Source organism: Corvus hawaiiensis, chromosome Z, assembly GCF_020740725.1.
Source record: "Corvus hawaiiensis isolate bCorHaw1 chromosome Z, bCorHaw1.pri.cur, whole genome shotgun sequence".
Lineage (NCBI taxonomy): Eukaryota > Metazoa > Chordata > Aves > Passeriformes > Corvidae > Corvus > Corvus hawaiiensis.
In genome coordinates this window covers 623,536-646,209 of record NC_063255.1, presented here as the reverse complement: position 1 = coordinate 646,209, position 22,674 = coordinate 623,536, and the positions used below count along the sequence as shown (strand labels likewise).

At 49.4% G+C, this 22,674-nt stretch overlaps 2 protein-coding genes and 1 long non-coding RNA gene across 6 annotated transcripts in view; 1 reads left to right on the top strand and 2 right to left on the bottom strand.

Annotated features, from left to right (window-relative positions):
* Positions 1–225: 225 nt before the first annotated feature.
* Positions 226–13,122, bottom strand: FECH (ferrochelatase). The gene is made up of 11 exons (XM_048291518.1): positions 13,031–13,122; positions 11,148–11,253; positions 9,916–10,035; positions 9,414–9,562; positions 6,408–6,542; positions 6,047–6,153; positions 5,238–5,336; positions 5,019–5,126; positions 4,517–4,681; positions 4,052–4,111; positions 226–3,780 (listed from the first exon to the last, which is right to left on the bottom strand). Exons 1-11 carry the CDS (start codon positions 13,077–13,079, stop codon positions 3,646–3,648), a joined length of 1,233 nt encoding a protein of 410 aa, XP_048147475.1. The 5' UTR covers positions 13,080–13,122; the 3' UTR covers positions 226–3,645.
* The window catches only part of LOC125319841, a 48,772-nt gene continuing 37,344 nt past the window's right edge, over positions 11,247–22,674 (top strand). For all 4 annotated transcript variants that reach the window (XR_007200911.1, XR_007200913.1, XR_007200912.1 and 1 more), the window contains exons 1-3: positions 11,247–12,794; positions 14,096–14,222; positions 19,921–20,080. This is a non-coding gene — a long non-coding RNA (uncharacterized LOC125319841). The remainder of the gene's footprint in view (positions 12,795–14,095; positions 14,223–19,920; positions 20,081–22,674) is intronic.
* NARS1 (asparaginyl-tRNA synthetase 1) lies at positions 14,825–22,496 on the bottom strand. The gene is made up of 15 exons (XM_048291516.1): positions 22,389–22,496; positions 21,676–21,758; positions 21,426–21,491; positions 21,226–21,318; positions 20,964–21,053; positions 20,730–20,808; positions 20,315–20,385; positions 19,968–20,054; positions 18,902–19,123; positions 18,598–18,797; positions 18,291–18,426; positions 17,235–17,348; positions 16,648–16,779; positions 16,324–16,455; positions 14,825–16,178 (listed from the first exon to the last, which is right to left on the bottom strand). The coding sequence occupies exons 1-15, from the start codon at positions 22,429–22,431 to the stop codon at positions 16,047–16,049; spliced, it is 1,680 nt and encodes a 559-aa protein (XP_048147473.1). The 5' UTR covers positions 22,432–22,496; the 3' UTR covers positions 14,825–16,046.

Below are 22,674 nucleotides of genomic sequence, written 5' to 3'. Positions count from 1 at the left end.
AATCAAGCACTTAATTAGTAAGATCAGGAAGGAGCTGCCCAGAGACCGCTAACAGGGAACAGAATAAAATATCCATCACAGGTGGGATCCCAAACCAGGGCAAATACCTGATTCACCATCTTCTCCAGCCTTTTTAGGGGGTGTAACTCACCTCAGCCTGACACCAGAGGTGCAGAGAACCCCAAATACCAGCATAAAGGGCTCTTACAAAGACACACAGCTCCATTATTTCTTAAAAAAACCTTTAATTGGAATTCCATCCTTATGGCAAATGACACACAGTAGGATTATCCAAATTCGCTGTGTTACATCAAATGGAAGTCCTTGGTCAATCTGAAATGCATACGTTGGGCTAAAAGCAAGGATCTGTACACATCTGGCATTAACAAAATCAAAGGAGCTGCTCTCTCTTGCAGCTTACACTTCATGGTGATCCCCAGCTCTCTGTGCATGGTGGAAAGGGAGAATTCACTGAACTTTTAGGTATTCCTAGGGAAACCCTAGCCCCACTGAACTCAGCTATGCCATCCTCCTCTCCAGGGGATGGCAGAAGGCCAGCTCCGACACCATCCATACACCTTTTGGTGTCACAGCACCTTTTGGAAGCTTCCACCTTCTCTGAAATGCAGCTAGGACCAAGGGACAGGTTAGAAAGAAATTCAAAAGAGAAAAATTCACTCAATAATGAAAAAATAAGCCAAACTGCAGAGTGTAAAAGCAGGAAAACAACCTCACCCCACTACTTCCCATTTCTTCCCTCAGGACACCACAGGCTGTTCCTAACTCCTCAATTTCCAGTCGATATCCTGAGGCCAGAGCTCCACAGTGCTGGCAGCTCTGGTGGGCAGATCCCCTGCCCAGCTCACTCCTGCACTTAGGTGCCACCCCAGCTGGGGCAGGAGGACAGTGACCCCCTGCCATCCCCAAAGCCCCCCACAGCTCCAGCCCAGCCTGAGGACTCGGCTCTCACCAAGGAAACCTTGGGATGCAGCGCTGCCTCACATCCCACAGGCTGGCTTCCCACTGCCTGTTCTTGTCAGGGATATGTGCATGAGCAACACTTGTGACTGAAGTGCTGCAAGAGGAGTGTCACTGATAAGAACAACCCAGCTGGATTGCTGTCCAGGGACCAGAGCCTCCCAGATCCAGGCACACCAGGCCCAGAGCCAGTAGCACCAGAGGTTCCCAGCCCACCAGAGGGGCACTGGGAACAGCTACGGGGCAGAGGAGCTGCAAACTCAGCAGGACATGGCACTGAGGAGGGCTCAGGAAGGCACATGCACCATGGAATTCATCTCTCCTTGGGGCAGACACTCACCCAACCCGCTGGGCATTGGCTTGAGAGATGAGGAACTCGTCAGAAACCTCTATGAAAATACCCTTTGACAGCAACCAGTACCACCAGCTCCGTGAGACAGGCCCCATCTGCTAAAAGCTGGAAAATTAAGTGATTTCTACATTATGGTCTAATAGCAGCAACAGAGTAATTATCCCACTTGTGGTTAGAACACTCAAAAGTGAATTTTAAGTACCTTTTATTACTGGGGACAAATGTAATGCCTTAGAATCAGTGCCAGCTAGGATTTTTAGGACTCTCTCCAGTACGAAAATGAAAAGCCATCTGTATTTATAATACCACAAAGTTCATAGGAAATTAACCTCTGCTTTCCACACTTTGTCAATGTGGTGGTCACAGCCTGGATCACCTGAAGGTCAGCTGTGAGGATACAGGAGTGAGTTGGAAGATTTGACAGACCAGATTGTTTTCCACTGACCCCGAAGTGTCACGCAGAGAAGTGGAACAGAGTTCTTTGTCCAACAAGAGACGTAAGGCCAGTGTTCCCAGACATACTGTGCTCCTTTCTGCTGCCAAGGCAGCGAGCAGAGACCAAGGGGAGGGAGAAGAGGGAGAAGAGAAGCTTCTGGCTCCCTGCCACTGAAACAGGCACAGGCATGAAGGGTCAAGGAAGACTTCTTTCTGCGAGGAACAGGGTGCTGCACTGAAGGAATCTCAGTCTGTCTCACCCTGGGAAGCAGGTATGGCAGTGGAGCAAGCAACTCTCCAGAGGTATTAGGGATTTACACCACTCCACAGGTGCTCAACACAGCATCCATCCATTCCTTTGGTACCCCACCTTTACTTCTTCCAACAAAACAGAACAAGACAAACCCCTGATATACCACAAGAGGCCTTTTCTCTCTTTAAACACCCTGTTTTCAAAAGATCAGAGGTCCAAACTACTCATGCCTCATGGTTACCTGAGCAGATCAACCTGGCTGAGAAGCGTGGCATCTGCTTCCCAGACACCAGCAATTCCCAAGAACCAGCCTGCAGTGCCCAGGTCCTGGCGTTTCAGTGCTAAAGACATCAAGTAAACGTGTGCCCCCGAGGAGGTGCCAGCTGGGCCACCACACGGACGGCTCAGTGCCACGGGACACGGTCACAGCTCTGCTCCCGCCCCGGTGGCAGGAGGGGCCCCTGTGCCTCCCGGGGGGACACTCAGTGCCAGGGCCCTGCCCAGCTCAGCTCTGCTGTGGGCTGGCAGCCTTTCAGGAGAGCCCCAGCACGGGGCGGCCTGTTCTCAGGCATCTGCAATGTAAAACTGTAAATTACTCCTGGCTGATCATCTCCATTTAAATAACAGCAATTAAGCCATATCAATCCTAACTATGGCACTCCAGAGGTATCCCACAAAAACACAGTACTGTGGCACAGTAGAAAGCACAGAGTGGATCTATAAACCTCCTGGAGAACAAGCCTGACTTCCTAAATTTACTTCACCAAACAGAGAAAGCCCTTTTTAATAAAAATAATAATAATTTAAAAAGCCATTCTGCTTAAGATAAGCCAACATGTTTCCACACATGCTCCTGCTAGGCTTGAAACACACAGTTTCAAAGGATCAAATTCTCCAGTATCACCTAAGCAGGCTAATTCCTTTCAATTTATGCTCTTCAAATGCTTTCCTGCAGATAATGAAAATGTTTTTTCTAGAAAATGTAAACAAGTTTTGTGCGTTCTACTATCCCAGCTAAGCTTTCACTGGAAGTTTCTGGCAGGAGAAAACCAAAACAAAACAAAGCCTTATCTTTATGTTCTAAAAAAAAAAAAGAAGAAAGAAATATATATATGTATACACACATTATTAAAAAGCATTAGAAGCCACTTGATCTCCAAAGTCTCCAAAGCCAGCTGCAAAGTCCCTCTCAGAACAGACAACAGACTGTGCTGGTCAGACTGCACCTTAAGCAAAACCAAAATAATTGTACCTTTGACTTGGCAAGTTAATGCACTCATGACCACCCTGCATACAAATAAATCCCTGCATAGAAATAGAAGCTAATTGTAAAAAAGCTGTGTACGTTTTTCAGTGCGCACTGCCAGGCTCACGCCAAGTCTGATCGGGGTCGGATGACACGAGATCTCCTCACGCCTGACAGCGTAAACGCCCTCATTGCCCTACTTCCTACAACTCTTCTCAAACAAAGAAAACATAAGAAAAATTAAACCAAAGTCAAGTTCTCTGTGCTGTTGTGGGCGATAACAGCACTGAGAGCACGAGCCTGTGGGTGTGTGCCGGGAGGGCTGGTCCGGGGCAGTGTCCCTCCGCAGGCGGCTCCGTGGGATGCAGGCGGCTCCCGGGCTCACAGGGGCTGGCTGGTGAAGAACGCCTTGGTCTCCCTGCACACGGGGTTGACGCAGAGCGGGCAGCACAGGGTCAGCTGGCGGGAGCACACCTCGTTGGACTGCAGGTGGGAGCACACCAGGTCTGCCAGGGCCTGCAGGGCGGGTGGCAATGGTCAGAGGGAGCAAATCCAGCTGTGCAAACCCCCCGCCCTAGCCCCGGCACGGGGCTGCTGAGCCTGTGCCCCCTTCTGACAAAAACACACCAACTGCGGTACAGGAAACCCCTCTGCGCTAGACAGATGAGGTACGCGGGGCTCCATTTCTGCTCTTAAACTCAAAATACGTTAAAACTACCTGAAAACAGCCATGCTCAGCAGGAAACACAACTGCAAACCTTTACAGCCACTGCAACATTGCAGATACCTTGGAGAAGAGTGGATTTCCATTGAGAGACTCTGCTCTTCTGATGTTTTCTACTCCACACTGAATCAAAAGTAAGGAGGAAAAAGTTAGATCTGTTAAATCTGCTAGATCCTTCACTGGGTAGTCTTCAAAATCTTCCTACTTCATTCAGAAGTTGCCCCAAAATGACAGGATTAAATGCAGTATCATGGTTTTTAGTATAGCAAAAATTACGATGGGGCAACATTTTGTTTTGCTGCCAAAAATCATTCTTTTTCAGCAATAATTGTAATGGTCTTTATACCAGAAAGACAAACTTGCACCTGTGTTGTGGTTAAGCCAGTTCAGATTAATTTTTGATTTACAGGAAAATAAAGCTCATCCCAAATCATATTGCAAGAAGCAACTACAAACCAAATTGCACCCCAGGAGAAATAATTTCAGAGCAGCACTACCCAAACAAGACCAAACCCACAGAGCATTCACCTCGTTGGCTAAAACCTGGGCATACTCAATATCCAGCTCATACAGTGTTTCAATGTGGTCGCTCGTAAATGCTATTGGGACCAACAACATGTTCTTCTTTCCTCGCTGGCACAGTCCTTTAATGGTCTCATCTGTCTGGGGACCAAGCCAAGGCATTGGTCCAACCTGGAAGAAAAAAGGGGAAATAAAGGAAAAACACTCATTAAATCATTCTTACAAAGAACACCCACATTTCCTTAGGCAGGATGACAGAGACCAGATTATGGATGGGATGGAAACAGCTATTTGTATTTCCCTGCTTTTGGTTGTACTTCTCACTTTCTCCATTAATTGTTTAATGAATGGAGACACACTTCCCACCATTACACCTCAAAGGAACAGAACCTGGGCCGGCCTGAACAAGACTGATTAAAATAACTGAAAATGCAAATAAAGGAGTATTTTTTTCAGTTCAGTAAAACCCTGCACAGGGTTTACCTGCTCAGCTTCCCTGAGCACGTACCTTGGACTGCCACACAAGCCTGTAAGGGTTGGAGTAGTTGAGCTTCTCCATGACTCTCTGGACAGTAGCTCCCACTTCTTGAGGATACGGATCGCCGCGATTCACCACCTGCACCACGAACACACCGCACCTCTGTCATCCAGTGAACACTCTGGGGAAGGACCAGATTTGCCTGGCACTTCCACAGCTGTCCCCACACCCTTCCCTGAGGTAACTCACAGACATGGGCAGCGAGTGGGCCGAGAAGAGGATGACCACATCTTTCCTTTTGTCTGGTGGGAACAGGTTCAGTTCCTTCTGGATGTGATCAGCAAAGCACTGCTCAGAGAAACAGAAACAAAGACCTGAATCAGGAACACTGGGAGGCATTCCTGCTCTTAGTGATCCAGACAGGCAGCTCCCATGTTTCTTGTTGCCTTAAGAACTCCCAAATTCCCTTCAGTGTGCACAACACTCAGGCAGTGTGTCCAGGGAATGTCCCCCAGCACAGGCAGTTCCACCTTGCCTGCCTTCAGTGTTTTTTTCATCTGCTCAGCACACCAGAAAAACTGCAAACCCACACAAAAGGAGAAGCTCCCTGATAAAGACCAAAGGGCCATTTTCTCTGAAAAGAAAGCAGCAAGGCTTCCCCCTCATTGCTCCTGCCACAGCCAGGAATTACTCTTTGCTGCCGGAGGGGAATTGCCAAACCAACACGATCTCTGTGTGCGCTGATCACAGACCTGCTCTGAGCAGGAATTTGGACTAATGGCCTGTAGAGGTTCCTTCCAGCCACCACCATTAGGGTAACATCATTCAGCTTTTAAAACAGGATGTGCACAGTGGTCCCTTTCACACCTTATCTTGCCAAAGCATCTGGCATGAAATAACCCTCCTTCTCCTGTAATTTCAGACATGGTAGACAAGACTCATTTCATCGCACAACTAAAATGCACCCTCAGATTGAAGCCTTCCTGTTATCCTTCCTCAGTATTTTTTTCTATATTTTAAAAGAAAATATATAAACCCCAAAGGCTTCAGATCCACACCTGAATGAGAAGGAGATGTGTGGGCCATCGGTCAATTATGCTCCACTTCATCTTTGGCTTCTCCCCTTTCTCGTTATAGTAGCGATAAATGGCATTTAAACTGCTTCCTGAAACAGAATTGACAACACAAGTTCAGCCAGGCCATCAGCAACCTGTCAGATTGAAACTGCCTTGCAGCAAGCTATTACCATATTTTAAATGCTACATAATTAAAATGCAATGGTAAATCAGAGCTGAGAGTCTCCAATGGGAACAATTATATCCAAGCTCATACAATGCACCAGTCTGATCAAAGTTCAGATGATTTATCCACGTTCACAGCCACGTGCCTACAGCACCCCTGCTCTGCTCGGAGGCTCACCTGTGGTGGAGCAGCTGTACTGGGGGTACTGGGTGAAGGCAACAGCCCTCTCAATGCCATCCTTCTCCATCTGTTCAATGGCCTCCTCTGTCAGGGGATGCACGTACCGGAAGCCGATGTAGTACTTGTGAGGCGCTGCCAGCCCGAGCACAGGAAGAGAAAGTGCAGGAAAAGGTGAGAACTCACAGTAACACATCATTAATATTTCAAATAGACAAGAACAGGCAGGCTGAAACTGCTGAAGTAAACTTGTCGATAATTTTCTGGCTACTTTTCTAAAGCACTGTCATATATAAACCCTTTCTTTGGCCAAGCAATTTTCTGGTACCTCACTTGGCTGTGATTAGAATTTAAAAGTGATTTATATCATGGTTTGCTTCTGCAGAAACATCACTTGCCTGCTTCTCCTGCATTTAGCAGAGACATGGGTCCCAGCCTGGACAGAGCCCTCATGTCTCACTGGGCAAGTCCTAATTTTAATGATGTAATGATAAAAAAGTGTCACTACAAAAAGCTAAATGAACACCCCAATGTCCTCACAGTCCTCAGCTCCAGCTGCCTTCCCTGCCCAGCACGCCTGCTCCCAGGGCACCAAAACCCCAAGGACCAGCACTATTGTCTGGGGCAGCAGAGCAGTGAATCAGGGATAAATGCTCTCCCATTCTAATTTTGGAGGAGTTTTATAAAAAGCTTCATGGCTTTAACACCTAATTTTGGAGGCAATATGATTCTCCCCGAGGACATCTCAGGTTTCTCCATTTTCTGTCTCTAATCTTTTGGGTGTCAGCTTTGGGAGCACGGCTTGGTTAGGGGACAGGGGGCAGGCAGGGGAGGTTTGCTGTTTTGTTTTTTTAAGTGGAGGACAGAGGTTCTTAGGAGAACAAAAGCAAAGTTTCTTTTTCAGGGTTTCCGGGTCAGTGGCTCTGAAATAACATTTAGCAGGTTTCTGAAGGAAGCAGATGTCCCGTGCTTGTGCTCCACTCCATACATTTATGCAGGATTCAGAAAACAGGTTTAGACAGCCTCAGTTCTCTGCAGGAGGCATGAGAGCTCCCAGCTGGGAGCAGCAGCAAATAATGACCCAACTTCGGGAGCCCTTGAGCCAGTAACCTCATTAACATCTTTGAATGGCATTGAAGACAAAAGTCTGACTAACCACAGCAGGGACTGTAGGAGTTTAACCTGGGAAAGGACATTCAAAACATGGCCAACCTGGAAGCAATACCCTCACAGTGTCAGGTTTTATTCAGAACCATGGGCAGCAAAAGGGAGATGCTGGTGTCTGTATACAGACAACTTAAATAAGAGTGACATCCTGTCCTGATTTTGGCTTGGATAGTTAGTTCCCCTCCTAGGAGCTGGTACAGTGCTGTGTCCGAATTTAGGAGGAGAGCAGTTTTCCTGACACACTGAGGTTTCAGTTGCTGCCCAGACCAGATCAAGGCAAAATGACCCTGAAATTATTTCTTTTTTGCCACGTTTCACATGGTACCAGCACCTCCTGCCAGTTACTCATTAACAGGGCTCAGCACTCCCAAAGTGCTACCTGTGAGCACACCACATTCCCAAATGCTGTCTGGAAGCACATCCAGCTGTTCCAAGCTGTTCGGAAGGAACACAGTGCTCTGCAAGGTCACTTGGGATGCTGAAGGAAGTGGCTGGCAGTGCTCAGCACATTCTATTGTTAAACTGCAGCTGCTGTCAAGTAAAAAAGGAGTCTCCAAAGGACTTATCAGGTGGGAGAGGTGCCCAGAGAAGGGTGTGACTGCACAGAGAGTGGTCACCAAACAAAAGCAAGTGGGAGTGGGACACTGGGAAAAGCAGATAAACCGTCCAAGTTTTATCTGCAGAACCTGCTGCAAGCCTGACCCTTCAGGGGCTCCTGCTCCAAGATCACTCCTGCCTTGGGTGACACAGCAGGCCTCAGGCTCTTGTACTTGCAGGGACTGTACTTCGAGGGACAGCTCGAACTAAGCTAGGGAGTCACATCTGTGGAGAAAGGTTTGAACATCACCTGAATGAAGGCACCAGTGACACACTGCATTCTGAATGGATGAAATAAATTTAGTTCTAGCCTTCCAAGAATGTTGCTTTTCACCTTCCAGACCCTTTTAGTAATCCTTTTCCTCTAGCCCTTTTCTAGCCAAGCCTGAGGCAGGTGTCACAAAAAGCTACAAAATAGCCCTGCGTGAAAGGACATTCCCAGAAGCATCTGCACCCATTTCCCATCACACTCAGGCTACTGGGCAGAGTGGCACAGGCTACCCCATACCAGTCAGCACTCCTTGCTGGGAGGGAGTGAGGTTCAGAGGGATTCTGTGATCCAGAGAGAGGGGAGGGAGGCTGTATTCATGTTTGAAGTTTTCTCATCATGAAGGACTGGCAAAGAGAGCATCTCCTTCCACCTCAGCCAAACTGTCCAGCCTTATCTCCTGCTGTGTCCCTGGGTGGGGCTCACTGCTATCGCTCAGCCATGCCCTGCAGTGCTCATCTACAAAGCCTTGTCTTTTCTCCAACTGTCCTCCTTTCAGCCCTGAAACAGCTGCTGAGAACGCCACTCTGAACCCCTCCTGCCACACCTGCCTTAGTTGTTCACATGAAATACATTCCCCTTTTTTCCCATCTAAGCCTCAACCAGTTGTCTTCAGTGCAAGCTTCCTCAGGCTCAAGCAGGGCTTACAGGGCAGGTGTGGCTTTGCAGTGCCACACACTAAGGGAGACTCCTGGCACCTACCTTTGGACACCTGAAAATAACACACTTTGTCTATCACAGTCATCTTCCCATGAGCACAGGAGAGACAGAGAGGTGACTCCCTGAGCCCAGCCCTCAATAACGACCTTACAGCGAATGGAATCCCTCCTGCACTGTCTTTGCCATGACCTCCCAGCAGGGCTGAGATCCACAGCACCCCACAATGAAAACCAAGAAGCCAAAACTGCTTTGCAAGCAAACAGTTCCAAGACAGAGAGCAAAGGCAGCCTGTAGGAGGCTGAGCAGAGCAGTACCAGTGCGAGGAGACATGCTGTCCAGCAGCTTCACCATGCCCTCTCCCTGCACCGCTGTCCACTTCTTGATGGGGGAGCCCCCGCCGATCCTGCTGTACTGCTCCTGGATTTTCGGGGTGCGGCGCTTGGCAATGAGCGGTGCTAATTGACTGGAGCATTCAAGAGGGACGTGTTAATAGCACAACCCAAACCACCAGCCCTTCCCCAGCGCTCTGCTGCAGCAGGTTTTCTGCGGCAATCTCTGCAAATTACAGCAAAGCAGCACGGTTTGTTTGATGTTATATTCCACCACCCTGCCCACACCTCAATCTGCAATTAGAAGAGAACAACGATGGCAAACATACTTCCAGAGCGTTCTAGCACTGCCTCTTGCACTGACTGCTCCCAAGATGAAGTAGTCTTAGGGAATGCTGCTCTCTACAGAAGGTAAATATCAGAGCCTACAGCTCAGACAGCAACACCCAACACCGCCTGTACCATGGGAGATCCCAGTGCTCCTCACTTTTGAGCCGGAAGGGTCATTAGGTCTCTGTCCAGGAAGAGACGCAGTAAGAAATCGTGGACGTCATCCAGCCGCTCCGGGCCTCCCATGTTCAACATCAAGATTCCGGTTTTAGGTTTCCTGTGGAATCAAGAGAGATTTCAAATCCTAGGGACCTACTGCTTTTATTTTTATTATTACGACAAAACAACCAGTTTATCCTCCCTGCATTTGCCTTTTGCAAAGGCAGCTCCTATTCAGAGGCTCCGCCTGCTTATGTAAACGCTTGGGCTCTGAACAGGAATAGACAGACACAAGTATCTACACGATCTTTGCTTTTTTAAAAAGTACCCACTTTGTAACACAGACTTTAGCCGGAAACACGCTAAGAAAGCTGTCTTGCAGCTGCAGGCTCTAAGGGAGGTTATAAAACAGGGTCTCAGCTGTGGATTCCAACCAAACCAAGCAGCAGCTTCCCTGGATAACAGATGAGCCAGTCGCACAAGTCTTTGTCTTCATTACTGTGGGGACACATCTCATCTCCTGCAGCAGTGACAGCAGCAAGAAGCCTTTCTACACATAAATTCATTGCAGGGCCAGTTGTGTTTGGGTTGGGTTTTTCCACATGGCTTTTCTATCCAGGTGCAGGTCTGGCACACTGTTGTAAGGATGATGTCCCACACGGCACAGCAGCACAGATGGTGGTATCAGCATTTACAGAATGGCTGCTGATCACAACTCTCACCCAATTTCCCCATGGAATTGTTTCCCCTGCCCAAGGGAGCCCACAGACCAGGGATCTCTCACTTCCCAAGCAGATGGTTTAGGTTGCACAGGGAGCTTTGCCCTCCTCTCGTTAAAGCCAAAGTCTCACAACAGGGCACTGAGAGGAGCCCAGGCCTGCCCCAGTGTTTCAGGACCTCAGCTTCTGGTCCCTTTCTGCTGGAGTGTTTATCAGAAGGCTGCTGAATAAAACCCAGGAAGCAAGAACCAGAACTTCGAATAATAATGATAATGAACGTCCTTCCATTGCTCCTACACTGCCTCAGGCCTTACAGGGGCCCCAGGCTCACGGAGCTCTGCAGGAACAAGGCTGTCCTTGCCCTGCAGAACAGAGAACACAGGGCTGGGTGAGTGCAGCCAGGCAGATAAACAATCACACGCTCACAAAGCAGACCAAGCCCCGTGGCTGCCCTGCTTCTATCAGGAAGAGGCAGCGGGCACAGAGCCCCCGCCCTGCTGCGCACACCTACCGCTCCTGGGGCTGGATCTGGGGCTTGGTGCTCTCCGTCACCACGGCGGCCGTGGCCTGGCCTCTCCATCGCACTGGCACCCGCAGCTGGCTGCAGCTCCTCAGCACTGCGGAGAGATAACAGCTCTGATAACCTGCGCCGGGCCGAGGGGCCCCTCGCCAGCACAGCGCTAATCCCTCCACAGCCACACAAACCCACTCACAGCACTGCGAGCTCAGCATTTTCTCACTCAAGCGCCAGGTCCTGAGATCAAAGAAAGTCAGGAAATCGCAAGCTTCTGCCTTCCTTTGAGCACTTGTTATACTTACAGCTCTGCAGATATCAGGCAACAACCAAAAAGCGAACCAAAGCCTCGCTAATCTGTGAGTTCCAATCATAACTCCAAAATAACTGGTGACAACAGAGCAGAAACAAGGGGCTGACACTGAGGAATAAGCATCAGACTGTGTAACTCCTCGTGGGTCAGACACACCTGGGCACACCCCAGACACAATAGCACAGAGCTCCTCAGCAGCTGACCCACCCTCTGGGAAGAGCATCTTACAGCTCACAGTTCTCTAATAACCTCCTGAACAGATGCTGAACGGACTCAAAACCTGCTGAAATCAATGGCAACGAAACGCATCCTGCAAATCCAGCCTCTTACTCGGGATTACGAGTACATAGATGTGGATGCCTGCATCTGCACTTATACAAAAAGCTGCAAACTAAAGAACTTCAAGCATCACTGATGCCTGAAAGAGTCTTTTCAAATATTATTTTTTACTTCCAGTTCTTAGGTTATTACTTTCTGAAGGGCTGACACTATATGCTAATTATAGAGAACAATAAGTTCAGAAGTTTCAATGGCTGCATTGATACTTCTGCACTGTAACAACGCATTTGTTCTTGCCCCAGAGGGGGCTGGGGCACTGCCCAGGCTCCCCGGGGAATAGGCACAGCCCCACGGCTGCCAGAGCTCCAGGAGCATTTGGACAACGCTCTCAGGCACAGGGTGGGATTGTTGGGGTGTCCCATGCAGGGCCAGGAGCTGAATCAATGACCAGGAGTCCCTTCCAACCCAGGACATTCTGCAATTGATAAAGTGAGGTTTATGCACGTTTCCATCTGCATCATGAAGGACATAGTGCAGAACGGGATATGCAACGAGGATGATCCCAGCTCGATGGAACATTAGTAAAAGTGTTCTTTCGTATGTTTTAGAAGTGGCATTACGATACTAAACTCTAGAGCGAAAACTGGGGTGGGTAAGCACACAGGTGCCTCTCGGTAGGGACACGATGTGAGCGCTGCAGGGGTGAGCAGCGGGAGGACAGCGGTGACCCTGCCCTGCGCCCAGGGCTCACACCTCCCACCGCACCTGCGGCGAACTGCGACACAGGCAGCATTTCCACACAAACGCTTTCAAACGGGAGAGCGGCTCGTTTCAAACTGAATTCCACAGAGGGTAAAATATATAACAATACAGAAAATCAACGAGAAGCTGAGCCCAACAGGAGCAAGGGGCACGTTTGCCTCGGGTGGAGAGACCCTGAGCATCGCAGCCCGCGGCTGAGGAGACCCCGCGCGCGGCTGAGGAGACCCCGCGGCGCACTGAGGGGGAGACCCCGCGGCGCACTGAGGGGGAGACCGCCATCATCCTGCCCGGTAAGCCAGCCGGCCGCACGGTCCCCGGGGCGCCCGCCGCAGCAGCCCCGCCGGCCCAAACGCGGGTCAGCGTTACGAAAGGCGCCTCTCGGGCGTTGTGTAACGCGGTGCCGGCGCTGCCGGCGGCGCCGCCCCGCTCCCGCCCGCGCAGCGCCCGCGGTGTCCGGGCAGCCCTCAGGCCGCCCGCCGCCCCTGGTCCCCCGTTCCCGCCATCGCGGCGGCGCCCCCACACTCACAGTGACGCCCGGCAGCGGCGGCAGCAGCGGCCATCTTGGCCGCCCGCATTCCCTCAGACAGCCGCGCCACCGCCCCTCGCGTTACACCGCCCCGGGACCGCCCCGGCACCGCCCCGGCACCGCCCCGGCACCGCCCCGGCACCCGACGGCAGCGGGGACGATCCGGGGAGGGCTGGCGGCGGTCCCGAGGCGGGTGTCCCGTAGGTGGCCCTGCCCCGGCTCCCCTCCATAGTCCCCGTGGACTCCCACGGAGCGAGGGCGAGCGATCCCCGGTTTGAAATGACGCTCTAAACTGCAAAACCTTTTAAAACTGCAAAATCTTTTAAAAGAGATTTAAAATGTTTTTGTAAAAAATGCTGGGGTCTTTCTCAGCGGGCGCCTCATGAGAGATGAGGGTTCGACTTCTGCGTCCCATCAGACACATTGATGCAGGAGCACAGAGCTTGCCTGGTAACCTCCATTCCCGGTAGAAACTCAGCACTGGAATTCAGGCATTGGAAAAGGTTGCCCAGGGAGTTGGAGTCACCATCCCTGGAGGTGTTCAAGAGGCATATGGATCTGGCACTGTGTGATGTGGTTTAGTGGTTTAGGAATTCCAGAGGTAGCGCTAGGTTGGTGGTTGCACTTGATGATTCTATGATAATGATACTATCATTTAAACACAAAGGAACAAACACCACAGCAGTTATCCTGCACATGTGGGTGGTTTGCATCCCAAGCTTCTTCAGCAGCAGTTTTGGACAGCAGCAGAGCCAGCTCTTGGTGCCGAAGGCTGGCAGCAATGTGTTCTCCCCAAAAGTGCCTTACAAAGCAGGTCAAGGTAAGCTTGAACATAGATAAATATAAAATAGTACATGTAAGGAGAGGTAATCTAATCAAAGCTACAGGACAGTCATCCCAAAGCTGCTAGGGACAAGGATGAAAGGTCCTGGAGCCAGTGCTAGCAGTCCAGTTTACCAGTTCCCAATCCAATTACCAATCTGACTGTGTTGAGACACTGTGAAGAAAAACGAAAGTGAGATGAGAAATCCAAGTTCTGATTGCACATTTTCTTCTCTTTGGCAGGCTTGTTTTTCCTTCCTAATAAAAAAACCCCCAAGTTCTCTTGTGCTCCAAGCAGTTGCAGCATCTTTCCCAGATCCCACCCCACCTCTCTCCACCAGCTGCCAAGGGAATTGCACAGCAGTCTCTGGTAAGTTCCACAGCATCTTTCATTCCAGTCACCTTTTAAGCTCCTTATCTGATCTGCCTCTTCCATGAGCACCTCTTAAGTCCTCAGTCCTTCCTCTAGTAGCTCCCCTGATAAGGAGATCTTTAACCTTTTCAGAGCAGCTCAGCCCTGTCAAGTTTCAGGACTGAAAACTCATCCCAAACATGTGATGTTTTTCAAAAGCATCTATTCCAAACACTTCCTTCCCATCACTTCAGGCACTAGAAGGAAAGTATTTTATAAAGTTCTTTACCTGGTGCCAGAAGTTCAGGCTGCTTCCCGCAGCACTACTGCCTCAGGAACCTCTTACTCAGCAACACATTTATTCTCATTTATTCTTTCCAGGATGTTTCACTGGGCAGCTGAGGTGGTCCCTCCAAATTAGAAAAATTCATACTTTTAAGTTAATTAACGGGGATTTACTTTAAAAAGGAAAAAAACCTCATGGCAGTTCTTGGGATATGTTTACTGCACTTGAAAATTCCCTTTTCCTGGATTTTTGTACACACTGTATCAAGCAACAAGCTCCAAAGACTCAGTAAAAGGAACAGGCATTAATGTCAAGTACTGTCTTGCACACCAGCTTCTGTTGCCATAATTTATTGGTTACTGATTTAGACCAGTTTATATAACATGCAAGATGAAGAAAACCAATCACTTATTACAAAAATATGGATATCCACAGCTCAACAATTCCAGGAGTGAATGGCAAATCCAGCCCAAGTCTCAGTGCAGGTGCCAGATGATGCACATACCTTTTTTATTCTCTCTGGTAAAGGAGTTGCTTTATGACTAGAAACCATACAGACGACTCAACACATGAAGTATTCCACTACCCCTATTCGCTAAGTTGATTACAGCCAGGGAAGCTGCTCAGCCGCAGTAGCACAAGGGAACAGGGAGCTGCTCTATGAACACACCTCAGCGTGACGTGGGAAAGCACTGCTGGGACTACAGTCTGAAAATCCAGTGTGCTTCAGTTACCATTCCTCTGGGTCTCAGTCAGCCATTTCTGGTTGCAAACAGGGAGCAAAAGGCACCACAACCCCCCATGCCCAGGAGCCATCAGACACGTCCAGCTGGGTGTGCATGGACCCACGGCAGCGCTTCATCCACAGCTCTTGGGAAAGGGAGCAAAGCCTGCCTCGCCAGAAGCCTCAGCACTGCTGAGCAATAAATAATTGGGAAAAAACCCCAAAGCCCCAGACCCAACCCACCTCTCTCGCAGTGGAATTCTGTGCGCTGCACTACACACCTTGCTACTGAATCAACTCAGGGAACCCTCATTAAAATCAGCAGGAACTAAAAACGTGCAACCCTCAAGATACTTATTCCCATTTTTATCCTTTGCTCATGTCTCTCCATACCATTCTCAGAGGGCAGTCTTAGGGGATTTCAAGAGCTTGAACTCCTGACTTCCCCAACAAGAAACCCCAAGAGAAAATAGATTAAAATTAAAGCAAATTTAAAAATAAAATGATCAAATTCCCAGCATATTTTAAGTCACAGAAATTAAAAGCAGAAGTGTATCTTGTTTTTTAAATGACAGCTTACCAGGATCTTTGTTTTGTGATGACTCAAGAGCATAAATGCACCTAAACAATTTTTCTAAGGCTTCTTCCAGTTAATTGCTAGCATTTTTTTTTTAAAGAGTTTTTTTTTTCCTTTTCACATCCTAAATTGGTATTTGAATTAGCAACAGGTTGCAGGAAGTCTTGTTGTCAGATAGGCTGTAGTACAGCAGTGTGTATCATTCTTTCCCAAGCATCAGATGCTCAGTTTTCCAGGAGTTTTTCCCAAGGATGGCTAAGGTTTGCAGCGCTGGACAAAGCGTGGATAGAGACAGACATCTCGGATATGGTGTCTGTTCAGAATCCAGGTCAGGAACCGCTCCAACCCCAAACCGTATCCTCCATGAGGGCATGTACCGTATTTTCTCTGTGAAATTCAGGAAGGGGATATTACATGTTTTCTTGTCATTTATAGTTGCACTAATACCACCAGAAACAAACCAACCAGCCCCTCCAAGAGGGGAAAAGCCCCAACTCTAGTCTCAGACAAGCAGCACGTGTGCTGTACTGACCTGATCCGTGTACCAGTAGTACGGTGTGGGATCGATGCCCTCTCTCTTGTAGCCCTCGAGCAGCTCCTCGCTGTCCCAGGTGCGCATGGAGCCCCCGACGATCTCACCCACGTTGGGCATCAGCACATCCACCTGCAAGGCACCACAGCACATCCGCTTACAGAAACGCTGCCACAGCAGGGGAGCACACACAGCCCGAGCCAGCCACGCCAAGGCACCCCGAACAAAACCTGGCAAGGATTCTCCAAGGAGTTTCCTGGAGCACTCATGCCCACCAGCATCCCCCCAGTGCTCCAAGCTACCCCCGCAGGTAAAACAACTCACAGACTCGGTGAGGCGCGAGTCATCGCTGCAGCGCTGCATGTAGAAAGACTTGATCTCTGCAGGAAACCGGCACAGCAGGATGGGCTCGTTAATGGTGTCTGTCATCAGTCTCTCAGGAGCCTCGGGAATATCCTACAGTTAGAGAAGGCTTTATTAATATGCAGCACCAAAACAACTCCCATACTTGAGTCCCACATGAAGCAGGCATGAAAGGAAGACAGGTTCAGACTGCACGTGTCCACACTTTCATCCTAATGTACCTAAATTCTTAAAACAAACTTATTTTAGAAGAAATACATTTATATATAAAAACACACATGTCTGGGGAAAAAAAATCTGTTCAATTAAAATCTAAGTCTCTCCAGTATATGAGACAGAAAACTGAGGGGAAAAAAATCCTGGCTATGCTGTCAGGTTCTCCTGAGCTCCTTCAAACAACTGTCTCACATGCTGGAGAAGTGTGGCCAGGGAACTGATGACAGGTGACAACACAGGTTTTTATTCCAGTGTTTAAGGACATCAGGTCAATTCCCAACCCACAGCTGCATTCCTAGATGACATTACTCCACCTCCCAGCAGGATGTTACCTCCCCAAACTCATAGTAAGTGCCATCTTCCTTCTTCACATCATGTTCCTTCAGCCACTCGATGGCTTCAGCGTAGTTCATGCGTCGGAAGGGACGTTTGGGGGGCTGGAAACCCTGTGGATAAGAGCAGAGACAGGTGGAGGAGCACCATTTTAAAAGGGGTACTTTTCTAGCTGATCAGCACGTCCACAACCTTTCCCAGCTTGCACATCATCAAATTATCAAATGATCAAAGTACTACAGTACTACAACGTTAGAACCAAACACAACTGTTCCAAGCCCAATAAATCTCACAGATCAGCTGGCAGGAAAGATAAGGGAGAAAGTAATTCCAGAACTGATTCCTGTTCTGTATGAATTCATTGCCCATGGAGGTATTCCAAACTGAGCTGTTAGCAAAGGTTACATGAGCAGAGCCACAACAGGACATTTTCTCTTCCCTGTGCTCAAGAATGGCTTTAGAACCTTCCTCTGTGATGTGTGCTTCTGCTACATCCCACCTCCTGCCCCATCTCAGCCCAAATCTGAAACTGAACATTCCACAGTGTTTATCAGGAAACAGGCCAAAACCCCAGGGATGAGCGAGTTTGCGTGCTCTGTAATGGAGATCAGGTGTCTTTCAAAGCCAAATCTTCTCTGCAAAGGCAGAAGACAAAAGGGCTCTACACATGAGAGCAGCTTCAGGGCTCCATGTTCCAAGGGAGGAACTGAAACCCCGCTTGTTTCATTGTTCCCTCATGCTCCATCAGCAAGCACCAGCTGGTCGATACACGATCTCTGGGGTGGAGGTTTTTATTCCACTGGCACAGCACACACTTCCATAAATCCTGGCACACTGTTGGCTCCTGGAGTGTGCTAGCAAGGAACATCTTCCCCCACAGTTCCCTGCTTTCATCATTACCAGCCTTGCAGATTTTTCATTCTTACTATGTTTCACATTCTTATCATTACAAATAGTAACTAAGCTCACTGCCATGCCCTGCATCTCCCAAAGGAATGTGCTGAGTAGCAAAGGTTTAAGATCCTATTTTCTTGGCTATTCCCATTGCTACCTACCGGGTTGAGGTCATACAGTAAGCTCGCTGCAGGTGATTTCAGGATTCTGTCTACGACATCACACACCAAGTTCTCCAGGCGGTCCAACAAGTCCTCAAAACTTATAAAAGGACATTCCGCTTCAATGTGAGTGTACCTGAAACAGAGCCACACCATCGCAAAGTCACATACAAGCAACACGTCTTTAGCTATGAAACAAACCCGTTTAAAAAACCCACAACCCAAACACACACTTTTGACCCCCTTTTACTCCCACACTGTAAAGGAAATCAAGCTGTTTAAAAAAAACAAGGACAACTGTCCATACTCTGCCAAGTGCCTGCGGGTCCTGGACTGCTCTGCTCTGTAGGACTGAGCAATACAGAAGACATCTCCCAGAGCTGGCAGGCAGGTCTCCAGGTAGAGCTGGGATGACTGGGTCAGGTATGCCTCCTCACCGAAGTAATCCAGCTTGAACAGGGTGGAGCCTCCCTCCACCTGCGTCTGCACTAAGGTTGGTGGCGTGACCTGTTGGAGAGCAGGGCTGTCACTGCTTGAGTGAAGAACTGAGGACATGGATGAGACTCAGGGCACTAGAGCAGTCACTTGCTGACCAGGGAACACACACTTACTTCATAGTATCCGTTGGCAAAGAAGTGATCCCTGAAGGCCTGCACGACCATGGAGCGCACCTTGAAGATTTTGGACATGTTCTCGCCTCGAATCATCATGTGCCTGTTGTTGAGCTGCACATCAACCTCTGAGTCCTCATTGAGCAGATTGTCAGCCCCTCCTGCCGGGGCCAGGCCAATGAGCTCCCAGTAATCACAGCTCAGCTCGTGGCCTCCTGGAGCCTGGCAGTGGGAGAGAAACAAACACTGGGGAAAAAGTCCACTGCTTGCCCCTTGGATGTCTTTTCACAAGGGCCTGGAGTGATGGGACATGGGGGAATGGCTTCCCACAGACAGAGGGGAGGGTAGATGGGGTATCAGGAAGAAATTCTTCCCTGTGAGGGTGGGGAGGCCCTGGCACAGGCTGCCCAGAGCAGCTGTGGCTGCCTCACCCCCCGAAATGTGCAAGGCCAGGCTGGACGGGGCTTGGAGCAGCCTGGGACAGTGGAAAGGGTCCCTGCCCATGGCAGGGGTGGGACTGGATGAGCTATAAGGTCCTTCCAACCCAAAGAGTCTGTGACTGAGTTCTGCTCTCACCAGCTCCCCCGTGTGGGTCACAGCTGCCTTCCGCCCCTGACAAATGGCATTTTTAGTTCAGTCACGGCATTTTCAGGGTAGAAATGCGGATTTCTTTCAAAGGCTAACCCATAGATTTTTACCAAAATGTAATGCTGCATGCTCACATTACCTAGCCTTGGATCAATCCTATAAACACATCTCAGTAAAAGAGACGTGAAAAAATTCTCAGCCTCACAAAATAAAAACTGAATAAACCTGTTAAGGAAAATGAAGCCATGTCATTTATTTAACATAGTTCTGCACATTATACTCTAGGAATTGTCTATCAGTGGAAAATTGTTTCAGGCAGTGTCTCACACCGAATGGTGGGTGACAGCACAGCTTTGGGAGCTTTGCTCTTTCTCTAGCCCTAATTCCATCTGAAATAATCCAGTGATGCTTTCTACTTCTGCTTCCCTCAGGACACCGATGACCCGTGAGAGAGGAGAAGCCAGATGAGCTCCTGTACCTGCTTGCCTTGGGGCAGGAGGTTCAGCGTGCCGTACACCACCACGCTGCTCTCCGTGGACAGCACCAGCCCGTTGTAGCACTGGCACTGCAGCGAGACACACAAAGGCACAGGTGAGTAAGTTTTTATTCCTAACTTTCCTACCGCATCTGCTGGAGTCACAGATTAGCTCACAGTCACTTCTAAACAGTTCTCACATTGACAAACTGCACTGGGAGGACATACAAGTTAACAGTAACACAACTGAGTCAGTAGGTTGAGGAGAACTTAACAACATCTATGTAAGAGAACACCAGTTAAGTTATGAACTCTTCAATTAATGACAAAACAGAATTATCACAACTTACCAGCTCATCAGAAAGGACACACTGAAGAAACCCTGTGCCATCTCTCAAGACAATAAACATCAGATTTTTCCCTAGTTAAAAAGAGAAGGAATTTGGTTTCACTATGAGCAAGTGCTGGTTAGCTCCTCATTTGGCAGGATTAGCTTAAAACACAGAACAAGTTGAGGAAATTCTGCAGGACTAGCCTCCAAACTGAAAATCCTGTAGGATTTGAACTAAAAAATGTCTGTATGCCCACACATCAGGGGTACCTGTCACTGTTGCAGTGACCATGGAGATCAACCAGAGAGGGCACCTAACCAATGGTTTAAAATTTTGAGACCAGGTGCTGTCAGACTCATTCTGTGTCCAAATTTTGAAGGACACTGTACTTGTTCTATCTCCCAGCACAGGCTCAACAGTGCTCATGCTTTACCTTGCCTCCGTAACCTGTGGATCCAGCCAAAAATCTTCACTCTTTGCCCTCTGTAAGCCTCCAGAGCACTGATCTTCACCTGTGAGGCAGGGAATAAAAGCCATCAAATAGGGGAATGGTTCACCACCTCCTAGACACAGAGCTCATCCAGACCCCATCCCAGAGCAGCACAGTCTCTGTGCTGACCAGATGCCCTAGCACAGGCCATGTGCCAAGGCACAGGATCATACTCACACACTTGGGTTCTGGAAGACTGGGATCATTCTTGATAACAACCTTCTTAGCTTCCTCCAGGTTCTTCTCTCTTCTCAAAAGATCTTCTGCCTGGTTTGAAAAAGTAATTTATTAAGTAGCTGTAACCAGGCCAGTTGTAAATAACAAGTGAAACAACAGCACCAGTGAGGAACAAGCTGAGGATTTTTTGGAGGGGCAGGAATGATGATAACACTGTAATATTTTTAGAAAACAAAGGTGCTCTGTTCCTTCTGCAGCCTACCTCCTTCTTCTCCTTAGCTTCATTTTTCATCTGCTCCCTGTGCCATAGCTTTTTGACATTCTTCATCTGTGATTTGGAAATGATGGCCCATCTCTAAAGAATTCAAGGAGAGACCAAAGCACAGCAGATTACATTGTGTCCCTTCACATCAAGAAACACTAAAATAATTCCCACTAGGAAACCCTTCAATGCCACAGCACCTCGTTTTCTTTTTGGGAATCCACATAAATTGTAGGAAATGGCTCTTTTCCTGCTGTCATCAATGCCTAAAAAGGGGGGGAAAATAATCAAAGTGAACCAAAGTCATCCTTACAGAGCCTAAGCAGGCATCCTGCTTCTGCTCAGGTTGCAAAAATGGGTATGGAATTCACATTTAAAAATACAAGGGCCGTCACTTGCCCTAAAGCACATTCCACACTTCCAAACAAAGCAGGTGTTTTCCACACTCACCTTCAACACAGTCTTGAATGGCTTCTTTTGCGTCCCATCACCGGTGGAGTCGCTGCCCTCTCGTTCAGACACATACAGCTCTTCTGGGATACATGATAAATAAGGGCAATTACTCAAAAAAATTTTTGAGAATTACTCACTGCAGGCGGCTGGATGAGGTGACCTTTAAAGGCCTCTTCCAACCCGACACAAACCTTTCTATTATACCAAATCTTGATGGTTATCAGCAGTGATAAACCTTCAAAGGCACCATCTGGTCAGTCAGGATAAGAATTATTTAATATCTTTCATTTTAAAAAAATCAATCCATGCAGTGCGTTCGCTAAAGGCTCAAGGGCTCCCGAGGTACCGAACCCTCGGGAGCCACTGGCTGCACATCGGGAACCAGAAGGAGCAGCCCTTCCTGGGAACAGCTTTGTGCAGGGGAGCAGGGAGAGAGGGCCTGGGGATCAGCCAGGGCAGCGCTCGGCTCGGCCACGGCCGGAACCGAAATGAGAAGCGCAGCGACCCTGCCCGTGCCCGGGAAAGGCCCGGCCCGGCGGGCCCGGCGGCGCTGCGGCCGCTCCCGGTGCGCCCCGCCAGCCGCAGCGCCCGGCCCCGCCCGCCCGGCCCCGCACGGCTCCCCCGGGGCACCGGCACAGGCGGGGGGCGCGGGGGATGCGGGGATGAGGGGGACGCGGGGGTGCGGGGACCGGGGCCACCCGGGCTCTCACCGAAGGCCGGCGTCGCCATCCTGCCCAGCACATCCCCCGCCATGGCCGCGGCGCCGGAACTGCATCACGGGCCCGCTGAGCCAACCCGCCGCCGCCTTGCGTCAGCCAGCCTTCCCTTCCCTTCCCTTCCCTTCCCTTCCCTTCCCTTCCCTTCCCTTCCCTTCCCTTCCCTTCCCTTCCCTTCCCTTCCCTTCCCTTCCCTTCCCTTCCCTTCCCTTCCCTTCCCTTCCCTTCCCTTCCCTTCCCTTCCCTTCCCTTCCCTTCCCTTCCCTTCTCCGCATATGGG